Source organism: Ammospiza caudacuta, chromosome 6 (assembly GCF_027887145.1).
Source record: "Ammospiza caudacuta isolate bAmmCau1 chromosome 6, bAmmCau1.pri, whole genome shotgun sequence".
Classification (NCBI taxonomy): domain Eukaryota; kingdom Metazoa; phylum Chordata; class Aves; order Passeriformes; family Passerellidae; genus Ammospiza; species Ammospiza caudacuta.
The window spans coordinates 9,335,609-9,352,108 of NC_080598.1; the positions used below are offsets into that span (position 1 = coordinate 9,335,609).

The 16,500-nt window shown below is 40.2% G+C and overlaps 1 protein-coding gene across 2 annotated transcripts in view; it reads right to left on the bottom strand.

Annotated features, from left to right (window-relative positions):
* Nucleotides 1–872: 872 nt before the first annotated feature.
* ANO5 (anoctamin 5) overlaps nt 873–16,500 on the bottom strand; it is a 59,762-nt gene continuing 44,134 nt past the window's right edge. For both annotated transcript variants that reach the window (XM_058807963.1, XM_058807964.1), the window contains 9 exons: nt 15,450–15,524; nt 13,553–13,775; nt 10,573–10,742; nt 9,984–10,081; nt 9,411–9,541; nt 7,635–7,840; nt 6,577–6,758; nt 5,451–5,556; nt 873–4,611 (listed from right to left, as the gene is read on the bottom strand). In XM_058807963.1, the coding sequence (XP_058663946.1) occupies nt 4,390–4,611; nt 5,451–5,556; nt 6,577–6,758; nt 7,635–7,840; nt 9,411–9,541; nt 9,984–10,081; nt 10,573–10,742; nt 13,553–13,775; nt 15,450–15,524 (1,413 nt within the window). In that variant the 3' untranslated portion in view covers nt 873–4,389. The remainder of the gene's footprint in view (nt 4,612–5,450; nt 5,557–6,576; nt 6,759–7,634; nt 7,841–9,410; nt 9,542–9,983; nt 10,082–10,572; nt 10,743–13,552; nt 13,776–15,449; nt 15,525–16,500) is intronic.

Below are 16,500 nucleotides of genomic sequence, written 5' to 3' on the forward strand. Positions count from 1 at the left end.
TGCATATCGACAGCACCTTCCTTCATCTTTTTTTTTTCTCCCTCCTCTCCTCCTTTTGCTACCATTTTCTTCTCCTTTTAATGGTTTTATTTTATTTTCATACTTAATTAAGCACCCTAGTGAGCACAGTAGTGGTACCATATTATATAATTACTCCTTGCTTGTTTTGGTCTTTTTTTCCTCTCTCCTTTTTTAACGCAGAGAAGATTCTTTTATTCATCTTATACCTTTCTTTAATTTGCTCAAATTGCATGTGTCTCGGTTTGTAATTTCAAAGTTCCAAAGGAAATGAGCTACAAAGTGTGGCAGGTGACCCTGTTCCCAGAATCCTGACAAGGTGACACCACAGGAGAGGTGACATGCTGGGATAAAAACATCCACTGAGAGCAAGTCAGGAACTTCAAGCCAGATTCCCTGTGATTCAGCCCAATTCCAAGTGATTTAATCCAATCCAATTAATCCAAAGCCCTTCGCTGGTCCCAGAAGTGACTTTTAAGATTAAAATGTGTGTTGCAGGACTTGCCCAGAGCCTTGGGCAAGCTTCAGCCCTGCCATCTTTCCCTGTACATGCACTGAAGCCATTCAGAGTGCATGCATGTGAACCACTTGTGCTGCGTGTGGAAGCTGCAAGTGGGACTGAGAACCTGAGAAGGCACCTCAGGTCCTGGCATTGCAGGAATAAAAACTGCATCCAGAAAAGGCAGGGAAAAGCAGCCTGGCTGAAAATGGATCTCTATGAACACAGCAGACACTGTGAGTTGCAGAAATCTGTAGGAATGTTCTATCCAGGTATTTCACTTCTAGTACTTCAGCTCCTCTCTCATTTCTTGGAATGTCCACACACAGGTTGACAGCACATTAAAAAGGAACACAGCTTTATTTGCTAGATTTAGATCTTATTAAATGTGCATATTAAATGTTAGCAGAATTTTTAAAAAATTTATTCTGACATTAGTGTATCATATAATATATCAGCAACATACACAGCAGACAAAAACATCACTCAGGTTACACAACAGTACAAGTCAAACAAGTGGTACATGTAGGATAGTCAGAAACTCCATCTATTTTCACTCCATTCTGTAGTCAGAAACTCCATCTATTTTCACTCCATTCTCTTGCCTCAAACTGACACACTACATAAAAAAGTAAAAGCACAGTAAAAACTTTTGAGAAAAAATACAATAGTGTCTCATAGTAGCACTCTTCTTTTGCAGTCCTTTGCTTGGAACATACCACGCTAAACCTTCCCAAGGCAAACAACCCAAATTGTAATTGCAAAAAAATAAAAAAAATTAAAAAATCCCTGATTGCATTACACCTGGAAGGTCAATTTTGTTTTGTGTAACTAATTCTAACGAGGCAATCCATTGTCGCTTAAATTACAGTAATGGCAACACAAAACTTTATTCACTTTGGTTAAAGGACACTTTTAGATACTGAATCACATCAAAATAAATTATTCTGACAGTAAGAATCAGCACATCTCCAAACTGACCAGACCTTCCTTACTTTTCTCACTTTTTAAGAACACCTCAGGAAACTTATGTGCACCATTACAAACCCAACCATACTGATACCTTTAGTCAAAATACTGCTTAATGGCAAGTAAAGGCAAACTATTATGTAAAAAGGTGTCAAGACTAATTTTTTATGTGATATTAGCTTTTAGTATGACAAGATTCTCTTTTCAACAGTTTTTGTATACTAAGAAGTAATGCTACAAAGTATAATGACTTGTTTTTAAGATACATATTTCCTTCTAAATAAGCTGATCCCAGGGTTTTTTGCACTTTCTATTGCATGGTACAACATATACAAAACATCTGTACTGCATTAAATAGCAAGTCATCTTAAAAAATAAGATGTACAAAGTAGGAGTCAAAAAATCAATTCAAATTCAGGGTCTGCTTATCAATGCTATATCCTAAAGACATGTATTTCCTTATTTTCCACCCTCTTGCTCTAAAATAGAATTGTTTATTCACAAGACACCTATTTTGGTGATATATTTTAAGGGTAGTATATTAGGACACTTTATTACTTGAAGAAACTAATCTTCCATAAGCAGAAATAGTGCATCTAACGCTGAATTTCCAAATGTTTTCAGCTTCAGCCAGGTTGTACATTTTGCACAGAAATATCCTTTTGCATCTCATCACCTTTCTGTTGGAAGCATCTGTCTGCACTGCAAACAGTAACAACTCCACAACATGTAAATTAAGCAGTTTAATTAACAGTAGATGTGCAAGATGCAGCAGAGTGCTTTCATTGTGCAAACTGTGGTGTTGGATATGTGATCACGACTGATGGCTGATACTCTTCTTTGGCTTACACATTAAGCAGCAGAGCTAATTTATTTACACATGCATTCCTCCAACAGATCCATCACTTCAAATATATATGAATATTCAAGAAATGATCAGTTCATCATGAACACAAATTGATAGACCAAGCAACCTTAGAGGATGAAGGTGAATAACTTACAGTAATGAGAAATGTACATCGGCATCAACTCCTGCCTGGCAGCCAAACTGGGATGTGCGCTCGAGGTAGGCACTTAATCCTTCTGCTAACAACAACAGCTCCACTCAGGACATGGATTTAAAACCCTAACAACACTAAGGTTACTCACCAAGTACTCCAAGACACGGGCAAGGTTTGCTAAAACCAAATACCCCAAGTTGTGGTAGCAGTAAACAGTACGTCACTCACTGATATGGAATACAAACCTCAATTTCTATGTGTATACTTGCAAGGAAGTATAACTTTCAAAGTGCAAATAGAGCAAAATTTTCTACTCTTGTCTACCTTGTGTATTCAGCACGAGAGAACTCAACAATCTGGTGTTACCAGAGTTTGCAGTGCAGGCATGAACTGCTCTCCACATGGCACTGGACAGAGGTGTGCCAAGGCAGGCATGGTTTCCTAACACTGAACAGCTCTGTCTGCAGGCTCACAGCATGTTAAAGCCTGCAAGCACATCTTGGAAATAGGCACTGCCCTGCAGAGATCACTTTCACACCTCTTGCCAAATGCAAAGAAACAAGGCACTGAGCATGGAAGCGTTGATATGTTTTGAATATACAGCAAAATCACAAAAATGCCTACCTGCTTCAAACTAGAAAATGAGGGCACATTCTTAAACAGCTGGAAGCTACTTTGCACAATAGTTATTACGTATTTATAAACTCAGTAACTTTGTAGAAAAGCCTCCTAACAAAAAAGAGAAGAAAAAAACTTTTCCAAAGATTCGAAGGCAGAAAAAAAAAAAACCCAACAGAACAATCCCCAAGCCTTAGCATACAATGTATACAATGTATAAGCATAAACATACATTATTTGGCATGCTTAAAATCTTTTGGATAAAAATCCAAGACCAAACCATTCAGCTAAACCAGCTGCTATGGTGGTCCAGCTCCCAAGTCCATGGCCATGGAGTGCAGGCACACCCCACAGTGTGCACTGAGGACAGACACACAGCTTTAGCCCTTTGCTGGCATTCACTGAGAATCCAAACAAAAATAAATAAACAGGCAGCTTTGGCCAAAAAAAAAAAAAAAAGTCAAACATAATCTTCCAATGACAGTTTTTGAGAATGAGAAATTAAATAACTGTTATTCTCCAAATCATACACATATTTTCAAAACCCATTGCAATTAGGTGACTCCACAATATCTGCATTTAGAGAGTAAACTCTTCCATAAATTGTATCTTTAGGAAAATAAATTATGGCTTTTTTCCCCTTCACTATTTTTTAATTCCCTTCACTATTGTATTAACTGAATTTTGTGCCTATAAATAATTCCAAGTGGAATTAAGCCAATATATCTTTAAAAATCAATTCCTTCTCTAAAACGTATAGAAGCTCAAACCAATGCTTCATAAGACATAGTGAATATAAAAAAAAGCCCCAAACCTTAATCCTTGTATCAGGAGTGTTCTATTTAAATTACCACATAATAAAAATAATAAATTTCAGCGTTTTCCACAGCAGTGGTCCTCTGTGGTATCCTTTTCAGCCAGCTGGGACACAGCCTGGAATGCTGCAATTAGCAACAGGGAGAGGGGCTTGGTGGTGAATGACTTTAACATGTCCTGTGAGCCCTTTGAGGTTAACAGTCCCTATACCAGGAGTCCAAATTCCAGGATTACAAGATTACATTTACTATTCAGTCATGGGCAAATAAAAACCAGTGCTGAAATCACACAGTTCAGTAGATTTCCTAAACTTTGAAAGCTCAGTAAAGCTTTTAAAGAAAACTTGAAAATCTTTGGACTGAAAGAGAAGAGCTGAACTCTCCTACAGCTTTCAACATGATGCATACTGAGCAAACCACAGATAAAGAGAGCAAGAACAAGCTAAATCCCAAAGCAGCTGGGTTTGGGTTACATTGCTCTGGACAGCTCCATCCTCCCTTCCGTGGCGATGAACTCTTTCTCTGTGGCTCGTGTGTCACCTTGGCACAGTCTCTCCTTCAGTTTTTCAAGTTCATACTCATGTAGGATTTTTTGTGTTAAATACTTCTCACGTTTTATTTTGGCTTTCACATCTGCAGGAACATCAGGGATCATCCATGCTACAAAGAATTTGACGATGAATACAACATGCTAAAAAAAAAGAAACAAAAAAACCCACTCATTACCAAAAGAAGCACCTCTTGTTTAATCTGACACCAAAAAGGTCACTTCTTGTTCACAACAAAATACAGTTCATTTGGCTGTCGGGAGCAATACACACCAAATTAATGTATATCTAAGATGTGTACGAAGACTAAAACCCATCTTCTTATGCAGAAATTTTAATTCCAAAGCATTAATGACTTAGCAAACCCAAGAGGAAAGTGTCAGGGCCTGAATCTCAACCATCACTGTTTAACTCCTCTGTGTGGTTTGTTAGAAAGTTCACACAGCTGTGCTGATAACACTCAGCTATTGAGAGCTGATGAAACACAGCAGGAAAAGTGATGAGATTAGCACTTGAACTACTTACTTCCTTTTCCCTTCATAACTTGCAAAGCAGTGGCTTAACACTGATGTGCCAGTTATCCAAACTATTAATTTAGCTGTTTTTAACCAATATACATCCCTGCAAAATGCTGTCTGGATTTTGAACAATCATCTCATAAACAGCTCCTTAATGAGAGCAAGAGTGGAAGTGCTAGACCTGGAAGCTTTAATCTCTTACACTGACATAAAGACCTTTTTTTATTTTTCTGATTATTTTGATCAATATTTGCAGTCTCTTCAGGCATTTTCCCTTTTTCCACTCTGAGGTCAGCTCACTGAAGTTAAAAGGCTCACTAACAGTAATCTTTTAGGCCATGAGTGCCTAGTATTATCTATAAATTATCCTGTACTCCCAGCAATTCTATTTTCTGTAACATTAGTAACTCTCTAGACAAATCACAAGGTACCACTGTCAGAAGGAAATTTTGTAGAGAAAATACCTCCATAATAATGATAAAGGCCAGTTTTGCAGCAAGAATGTGCCAGAACTGCATAGTGTGCGTGTACTTCTTCTCATGGTCGGGAGGATATCGATAGTCTCTGTACCTGCAGGAATGACAGACATGCAAAGGTGAAACGTCACATTCAGCCTGGCACACATTACAAGCTCAGTGACACTTACAAGCAAGTACAGCTGTCACTTAAGGAACCTTTTCTTGTTTCAAATGGTCTGTTTCCTTTTGCAGAAAAAGGTTGCCTCTCGATTTGTTTCTCTCTTGTGTTTGCTTAAACACCCTCACAGCACCAGAGCAGGGATGAGGATGTGTGATGAGAATTTTGGTCCAGAGGTTACTTGTTTGTCAGGAAATGCTCAAATAATACAGGGCAGGGTGATGGGATGGATCACAGGGTAATGGACACTGAATAAATGTGACACACATGAGCAGATTATGGCCTGGACAGATGCAGGGCTTCATGAAAGGACACAGTGCATGTTCTACACCACCAAACAAATGTAGCTGTTTCCAAAAGTGCTGGGGTGGTTGGTTTGGGGGATTTTTTGTTTGCTTTGAGGTTTTTTCATCCAATCAATACTTTTATTTTACCATTTCCAAAGTTCTTTTGCAATTATTCTAGAATCTCCAATGCTAGCATTTTTTTAAATGAAAGCAGGATAGGTCTGATTTTTGGTCCAATCAGGCAAAATAAGGATTGATTTTAAATACCATATCTCATTTTCAGCTTTGGGATCTAAACACCTCCTTTATTCTGCTTTCTTGTCCATTTATTCAGCCTAAAAATCTTTGAACATATAGGCTGAAGTCTGCAACTTCAGGGACATAAATCTCCTTCCTCACTCAAAAATCAATAGTGTAAATAAGTAAACAACAAATCCAATGAAGAAAAAGCAAAATGCAAGTTAGCAATGAGACTTTTAGTGGTGATTTTTTATGAGGTGATTGTTACTGGCTTGATCTCTTACCACCTCAACCATTACCTTATCAATAGTCTAAATATTACCTCTCACACTTTAGAAGGATGAGAATGACATAATTTATTTTCTAATGGTAAACTTAGATCTTAATTGATTTTTTTATGCTGTATTCTATACAAAGTGACACCAACCTGCATATGACAAAGTTTTCTGGATTCTCTTTAGGTTCATTTCCCTTAGGAAAATCTGAGATTAGAAACACTGACAAGCTGTTGTTTATGTATCCAGACATTGGTGAGTGTTCGTTTTCAAAATAAGCATAGTAGTAAACCAAACGAGGAATCATATCTGATGTGAATGCAACAATGAAAGCCTGAAAAGAAATTGGAAAAAGAAATAAGGAAAGTGGCACACAAAATTTGGGAGCAGATTTATAAAGGTGTTGTGGCTCTGTGACTCTGGCATTACCCAGACTCTTTGAAGAAAGGATGAGGAGCATTACTGGGGTATTTCACCTTGGTAAAAGATGCTGACTGCAGCCTCAGCACATTTTTCCTGGAAGCCTGAGATACTCAAGGTGCTGAGGTACTGCGCTACTAAGGCAGGACCTGCAAGTGGGTTTGTTGCACGAGACACACTAAAAAGAGGCATCTCTTGTGCCCAGTAGGCTGCTTTACAGCATGTTTCCATTGAAATACTGGCACAGCATTTAGTTACCAGTTTATAAAAAATACTTGGAGCCACTGGTCCCACAGGGGCAGCCAGAAGCAGAGCAGAATTCGCACTGAACAGGCCTCAGCAACAAGGACAAAAATGCATCTGAGCCACAGGATTCATCCACCTTTCCTGTCCCCTCTGGGCAATCAGTGTGCTTCATCAGACCAAGCCTCATATTGGCCATGCCATTCCAAAAGGCTGGAAAACACAGACAACTGAATGAAAGGTTATGGCCAAAAAAATGTGGATGGGGAGCTGCACACTGCTAGCAAATGGACAGGTCAAACCACTGAAATGGTTTGATGGTATCTTTAACAAGATAAAAGGTTATCTTTAACATGGTAAAAGGTTAACAGGATACAGTGTTGATGAAGGAGAAAAAGGATCAGCTGGCTTTTAATTCTTCATATTTTGAGTACATGAAGAATCAGTGTAGATGCAGCACAGCCCAGTGGTTTTGGCTCTCCAGCTTGAGATTTCCCAGCCAACACATCACATACGTAAGTAAGTAAATGAGTATTAACAAACTTACATTGGTGACAACAGACAGGATGGCCATGCCATTGAGGATTTCCTGCCACACTCCTATGCTATGTGCTTTGGCAGCCACAGGCCTTCTGTACTGAGTGGTCAGCTTCCAGGAGTCTACACGAATCTCCAGGATATTGTTCATCAGAGCAAGAAGGGGAGCCAGGGGAAAGGATGCCACAAAGAGAGTAATGAATCCAAACTGAATGACTGCAAGAGAGAAAAACAATGTGTCAAAATCTGCCCTTCCAGAAGTATCCTCAGAGTGACAGGGCAGGCAAATGGCAAACTCCTGCCAGGCTGCACAAATCATCTTCAGCCCTGGCCTGAGCCAAGTGACAATCAGCCCCATGCCAAGAGATCTCCAGTCCCTTCAGGTGCCATTCAGCAGCACCCACAGAAAGGAGCATTTGGATCCTATGAAATGATACTGCCAGCAGTGGAATATCAATCCTTTCAGGGTGTTGCAGTTCTCATGTGAATGGTGTGTAACTGTAGGGGAATGGGGATGTATTCATCCATCAAATTTCTCAATTGTTATCAGGTCAGTTTTGTTCTCTTGCAGTTTGTACCATCTTGTTGTTAATTTACTTATCAACTACACACCTCACAACCTTATCTCCACCTATTGTTACTGATTTAATCAAAACATTCATAACAATTCTATATGCAACAGTTCCATTGGGGAGTGTTGACATTAGTTTAAGAATTGTGAATAGAATATACAAATGATCCTGTTGTTACCAAAATGAAGTATCTCAGTACAGAATGTGATAATCCTCAGTACACAGCCAATACTGCCACTTTGTTTCAAATAATGGAAATAGAACATTTTTTCCTGGTTTAGGCAGTATATAAAATAAATTCCCATACACCAGTCATTCACTCTTCCATGATTTCAGTAAGTTCTTCACCTCAGATAAGCAACAAAATTCCTGCTGGCTCAGCAGCCCTTGGACAGTGCTGGAGCATAGTTCTGATTCTGGAAGAGCAAGGACATGGCTGGCAACAGTGTATTCTGAGTGTATTGGTTTCACAAGACCACAGCCCTGCATCAACTAAAGTGATATTAACACTTTGCATCTCTAGAACACTTCAAACTATTTCTGCAGAAATAAAACAATACAAAGGTTCATTTTCCAACAAAATGTATCCAAATATTAACTTCTTTAAGGTATCCTTTAGGTTTAGCTTGGCTTCAGTTTAGGTGTCAGCTTCTCAGTGCTGCACACTGCTGTTAGAAGCTGACATGCTCAGGTTACCTTTGGAAAGCCACATTCCCTTGCCCACACTCCCTCTGCTGGTCCAACAGACTGAAGGGAAGCACTGAGCAGTGCAAGACTAAAGCTGAAGGGATTCTCCTCTAGCCAGTTCACTGATCTCATGTCTGCAGTACCCATCCTTACAGCACATTTGGCACTCATCCCATACTCAAAATTTCCACTGCCATCAGCTAAGAATATGCTTTGGAGCAAGAAAAGAACAGAAACAGAGGCAGCTGGCTGCATTGAGAATAATGTTCCCCATTCAAATGAGGAAAACAAAAAGTCTTTGCAGTGTTTCTGTGAAATTCCCAGCAGTTCAAGATGCAAAGACAGCTTTTTTTTTTTTTTTTTTTAATTGGGCTGACCTATTTAATGATTCCCAACAGTTAATCGTCCTGCTATGCAGATGGAAGTGGTGGCATCAACCCACAACAATTAATCGAGAAAATGTTCTTTTGGAAGTGTCGGTACAAGGTGTCCTGTCCTCAATTCCAAATGTGTAATTGTAAACTTACCCATTTCTAAATATTCATAGAACAGGCCTAAGGCTCCAAATGTCTGCAGATCATGGTCCTGCTCCCAGCGACTGTATAAATTTTCAGGATTATTTCTGGCTTTCCGACGGCCCCACCAGTTACAAATCCAGCTGCATGTGCAGAAAAACATTAACAATAAGAGAAGCAGATCAGATTGGCTTGCTTGGTTAGAGCACAGTGCTAGCAACACCAAGCTTGTGGATTTAGTCCCTGTACAGGCCATTCAATTAAGAGCTGGACTTGATCCTTGTGGGTCCTTTCCAACTCAGAATACTCTGTGAAGTCAGAATCACAGAATCACCAGGTTGGAAGGGACCTTCAAGATCATCCAGTCCAACCCAGCCCCAACCCCTCAACTGAACCCTGGCACCCAGTGCCACATCCAGGCTTTGTTAAACACACCCAGGGATGGGGACTGCACCACCTCCTTGGGCAGCCATTCCAGAGCTTTATCACCCTTCCCATAAAATACTTTTTCCTGATATCCAACCCGTATTTCCCTTGGTGCAGCTGAAGGCTGAGATGGGCACCTCAGTGCCAGAGAGAACTTACGGAACAATGGCCTCCTGGATGTTTCCCCAGATCTGTTTGCCAGCCATGACTATGGTGAGCTGTGTCGTCAGCTCTATCAGGCAGCCTGCAGGATCACACTGGAGGAGACAAACTGAGTGTCAATGCACATGGATAATGGGTATTATCACCCAGATAAACTATATTTTAGCACTGTATAAATGCAAGAAGGGAGATCTTAAAATTTGTAAGGACAATACTTAATTTCCATGTGGACTCTCAGGAAGGGCTTTAAGTGTTTCAAGTGTGAGACAAAACACACACCAAAACACAGCAAGGCGAATCTTTTGCACTCAATGAGCTCTCAGCACCACATTTTTCTTTGTAAGACCCATTGGTATTTCAGGAGAAGTGGGACCAAGAAAAGCTTTATGATCTTTCACTCTTGTGACTGACACATTTTCACTGCTGGTGTTGCCCTGGCTAGCAACAGCAGCAAGAGTCAGCTGAGGAAGCAGCAGCTTTAGGATACCCAGCTGAGGGGCAGCTCAGTTCAGACCAAGCCTGCAGCTGGAAACTCACAACTGTGCAGACCGAAGGGAACAATGAACCTCAATTAAGAAAACCTTACCTCCTCATTTCTCCAACGATTAAACATGTACGTGTAGGCACCTGGGTAACCAACAAACTTCCCTTTGAAGAAGGCCACATAAAAGCAGGATGAATAGTAGTTGACAAACTGGAACAAAAACATCTTCATAGTGAGCCTGTTCTCATACTCCATGTGAGTTCTGGGGATCTCTGTGAAACCAGAAAACAATAATTTTATGTTCCTTTATTCCCTTTAAAATGATACAGATTCACAAATATTCATCATACACAGTGATCTTAAAGGAAAAAAAAGAACACCTACAAACACTTCAGCAGATGGAGTTCCTGCTTTCAGACACCCTACCCTTTACAATGTAGTGTTTGATGCAGGCAGGCAAAGGAAATTTATATTTAAAACCCCTATAAAATTTAATTTCCCCTTCTTTGTCCTGCCCATTAGCACTTGTTCATCCCCAAATGTTACACTATTTTAGGAGATCTGAGATGAATCTCAAACAGTAACTAGAAAGATCTCCTGTAGTATGAAGATTTCACTGTTGGCAACACACAATTATTTTATTCTTTGTGGTAGAGAAGTATGTTACAATATTTTTCCCCAACCTATGTATGTGCATATCATTAAAATCAGCAGAAGCTGTATGGCCCATGTGCCTCTGAAAAACAAGGCTCATAAAGGGCAGAAGAACAGGGACATCCTGGAGCTACTGTAAATCACCAAACCTTTGCTTAGGGTTTTGCTGCTCATTCTCTATCACATATTTTTGAAGGCAGCAGGAAGCCCTAAACATATTATTGCCAAATGTCCTGTTAAATGATAACATATAACCAATTCAAGTTGGGGAGTAGCATAGAAAATACACCACAAACATTCAAGTTCTTCTCAATTGGTGAGGACCTGGCAGATGTGTTGAACTCATCTGCCTTATTGTAAAGTTGTTTCATTTAACTGAGTAAACTGTTTCCCAGCTTGGTGTAAGTTTGCATGCCAGAAGAACATGAGGTATTTAGTGGGAACCTGACATCAGAATGCAGGACAGAGGAGGCAGCTCTCAGGTCAGGCAGTCTGATATATATATATATATATGTATATATATATAAATAAAAACCAATATATTTTTTTTTCAGTGAGTTGTTAAAATATTGATGTGAGGCACACAATGTTCAGAGCACCAGAGGCAGGTTATACCTGCTTGTCTGAACACCAGATCTGGCCAAAGCACTTCAAGGAGTGGACAAAGTGTGGGCAGACACTTCTGACAGCCCAGGCCACCGAGGGGGCAGCAGTCCAACCCACACCACTGAACTGTTATGTTCTCCCTGTAACCCACAGATCCAGGCAGTGCTGCCACTGGAGAAATTATTCATCCACACTTGCAAATCATAAAAATAACACTGCTGAGCCTTCACACTTACAATTCTTACTCCTCAAGAAAGAAAGATTAACAAATATGATTTTCTGTTTGTTTCTGTGTTTGTTAGGAGCAATTTTAGTTAATACTTGCTCCGTTTCAGTTTGGTCTGATTTGGCCAAGAGAGATAAGCAATACAGATCACAGAGATGGTCCATGGTAAATGAAAATAAACCAAATGCAACATCCCTTTAAGACTCTGCAAGGAACACCTTTCAACTCTTGACTTGACTTGCAAGATCTCACAAAAAAAAGATCAACCAACTGCTTTTATGACAAGTGCACAAACTGCAAGCACCCAATATTTTCACCTCCCCTCCCCAAACTGCAATTAATTCTTTCTATTAAACAATTTCAGGGACTTTTATCTCTAAATCATTAAGAACCAATAAAATGAAATAATTTTTAAAAAATAAATGTCTAAGAAGGGCTCGCAGGAATGGTGTTTCCAGCATGCAAACAGAAATCAAACCCAAAATACACTACAAAAGCAGGCACCCTTTCTGCTCTGCAGTGGGGGTACTGCTATCAATAGCTACTGCCACAATAACACATGTTGGGCACAGCTTCTCATCCTACTTAACCTCTGCCTTCCATCTTTGTAAGTCCAAATCTGTACAGCCAGAGCTAAAGGAAACAACATGGAAAATGTACTATCCCATCCGATCCTTTCCCCCAGACTAAGAGTCATTATTTAGTCTTAGTCTCATTTAGTCTCATTATTTAGCCTTTTTTTCTTGTAAAGATAGCTGTGATTTATTTTTTCAAATATATTTGCAGGATTTCTAATTGAAATACTGCTAGCTCAAGACAGTCTGATCTTGCTTTGGTGATTCAAGATGATGTTGAGCTATGTTCAGGTCTGTGATTGTAAACTAGCCCCAATATAAACAAGCCCTATTTGAGGAGAAACTAGGTTATGAGAGCTACTGAAATGCAGGGAAAATGTTCAGTATGGCCGTGGATACTCCTGAGCTACACAGCTCCCACTGTGCCTGAGTTGAGAACAAGAGCATGGAACACCTTGATGCTGTGAATTTTCAATGATTCCTTCCAAGTTTTGCCTTCAAGTCACCCTGCTTACCCATATCAGTAATCCAGATGGCGATTCTCTCGTAGAAGAAGTTGAGGATCATGATGATGACAAAGTTGAGGCAGGAGGCAGTGACTAAGAGTCATTATTTAGTCTTAGTCTCATTTAGTCTCATATTTAGTCTCATTATTTAGTCTTTTTTTCTTGTAAAGATAGCTGTGATTTATTTTTTCAAATATATTTGCAGGATTTCTAATTGAAATACTGCTAGCTCAAGACAGTCTGATCTCGCTTTGGTGATTCAAGATGATGTTGAACTATGTTCAGGTCTGTGATTGTCTCTGTGAACTAGCTCTAATATAAACAAGGACTATATGAGGAGAAACTAGGTTATGAGAGCTACTGAAATGCAGGGAAAATGTTCAGTATGGCCGTGGATACTCCTGAGCTACACAGCTCCCACTGTGCCTGAGCTGAGAACAAGAGCACGGAACACCTTGATGCTGTGAATTTTCAAGGATTCCTTCCAAGTTTCGCCTTCAAGTCGCCCTGCTTACCCATATCAGTAATCCAGATGGCGATTCTCTCGTAGAAGAAGTTGAGGATCATGATGATGACAAAGTTGAGGCAGGAGGCAGTGACAGAGGTGGCCAGCTGTGGGGTGAGCACGCCGCTGATGGGCTGCAGGGTCTGGGTGTTCTCCATGAGGCTGGCGAAGGCGGCGTACACCGCCAGGCGGTACACGATCACCGCGATCATGCTGGCTATGATCAGGGACACCTGCACAAAGGGCACACCTGAAATACACCTGCAGCCTAGGATAGCTGGTCACTACAGCTATGTGCATGCAGCTTTAAAAACTAGATGTAAACCATCACGCTTCACATTTTTAAAATTTGATTCTTTGTGGGTATGAGTTCAGCAGCACTGAAATGCAAAGTATGCAGGCCAAAATACTTTGTTACATGATGTACATTAAAACCAACAGAATTATTTTGTTAACATAAGAAAAGCCAACAATTTAATACCACTACCTGAGAAAGTGCAGAGAAGTATGGACAGGAGATGGAAAGGACAAGTTAGATTAAACTGCCCTTGTCACAGGGCTTGCAAGGGTTGCAGGATGAAGAGAGATGAGAATGCTGACCTCATGTTCAGAAGGCTTGATTTATTATTTTATAATATATATTACATTATGACTATACTAAAAGGAATAGAAGGAAAAGTTCTCAGAAGTTAGCTAAGCTAAGAATAGAAAAGGAATTCAATACAAAGGTCTGTGTCCCAGTAGAAAGCAAGAACAGCTCTGCCGTGAGTGGTCAATAAATCCAAACATGCACAGGAGACCAATCACAGATCCACTTGTTGCATTCCACAGCAGCAGATAACCACTGTTTACATTTTGTTGCTGAAACTTCTCAGCTTCAGCAGGAAAAATCCTAATGAAAGGATTTTAATGAAAAGATGTCTGTGACATGCCCTCTCTGAAACTCACTCTGAAACTCACTCTGTATTCATCATTGTGAATTCTTTCATTTGCCTTACCACAAGTCTTTTGGTATGTCTGTTAACACCAAATAAGTCACAGAAAAAGTTATCCCCATGCTAAAATGTCCAATCAAATTACTAATTAATTCTCGGGTTTCTGTGGTTAAGATGATCTCCAAGGTATTAGAAACTCTTTTTTTCTCAGCCCCGCAATCAAAGAAGTCGTCGAGATTCCTCAGCTCTGCTTTTCAAGGTTGTTTATCTTCCCTTACCTGTTACATTCCTTCTCTGACCTGCTGAGATCTGTCCAGCAGGTCAATCAGTGGCACAGTCCCTGCCCTTGGGGTGGTGTTGGCTTTTTATACTAAGAACTACCCATGCTTTATTTACAATAATTTTCCAATACCCATCGCCTATGTCAGACAGTCTGTCTGTACTCTAAACCAACCCAGAAGTGTCACCATCACAGCAGAAGATGGAGGACAAGAAGAAGAAGGAGGACAGGAAATGCCCAGATTGCTCCATCTTGGCTTTTGAACCCCATTCTAAAACTCCAAAATTCTACTTTTTCACCCTGAAACAAATTCACTATCATTCTACTCAAACCCTTGTGGCTTGTAACTCCTCACACAAAGTTGGTAATAGTTTCCATGGGCTAAAATCAAAGGCACAGGTGTTTGTGACTCTGTGCCAAGGTCTCTGAGCCCCCTGCCAGGGTCTCCAGTCCTCCAGGACACCCAGAGGAATGTCCTGGGTCCTGACAATTAATGACAGATTTCCAGTGCCCTTTTAAAAAAAAAAAAAATCAGAATTGAAGTGCACTTCAAATGACAGCATGCAATCTGCAGAACAGTAATAAAAGCATGCGTTATCATCATGATTAAAACCAATTTGTGTTAATGTGATGATTAGTAATGAACAGAATCTCTGATACACGTCAAAATGATGACTCAAAAAGGTGCTCACCCAGAACAGCACTGTGGCTCCTGAGATGCAGAATCGCACAGCCTGGCTAGTCAAAGGCAGATAAGGCTCCATCTCCTGAAACAGTCAAGTACAGCACAGCTCATGTTATTCCCACATCTCACTCTAACATCAAGCAGCACACAGAACTCTCACCAGCTGTGTGAGAAGTGCTCACATCCGAGGGAAACCATCCAGAACCCTGCCCCTCTCAAATGGCAGACAGAGCATAACTCTGAGTGTGCTGGGGGTGGCGTGCGTGGGGCAGGGCAAAAAGATCAGGACAGAAACAGCCATCAAACTGCTACAAGACAGTACCTGGTAGTACAAGTAGTACCATGGTTAAACTTTTGCAAAATAATCAGTAGCTAAAGGAAAAAGCCCAACTTCCTGGGATAAGCAGGCCACAACTATTACTGTAATGCTAGGTTAGCAAACAGCTCTGAGTCCACAAAGGGACTCCAGTTTTATAAATTCTTCATGCCAAGGTCCCTTCAAACTTGTCATTTGGATGTACCAGTCAGACAGCGCTTTTCTCCACTCCTTCAATTTTATTTTTTTTTCAGTTGAAGTTATGGCTATGAATGTAGCTGCCAAGCTCTGCTGCAGCACCAGGCAACTGGGTGATGCCAGCATCCCCAGACAACACAGGAACAATTTTCAATGCTCAAAGAGCTTGTGCAACCAGTTCTTGTTCCTTAAATATCACAGTATGTGTTCTATGAAAGAATCTTCTCTTTGAGAACTAACGCCAGTGGAAGCAGATATAGTGAAAAATAACCTGGATTTAATAGAACTGTGAGACAAGGCACTGTGGAATGCTTAGACTCCTCTTGAGCAAAGTGGCATTGAGTACTACAGAAACTGCAATCCCAAATGTAATACAGGCAGTAATGTGCAATGACACAGACTAAGTTTGAATCAAATGCTTCATTATTTATGTAGATTACAATTCTACTGTGATCAGCAAATCCAGATTTTAGCTATGATCTAGTTAGACACTTCAGCACCATGAACAACTATCTAAATGACAGCCTTAACATCAGCAATTTTG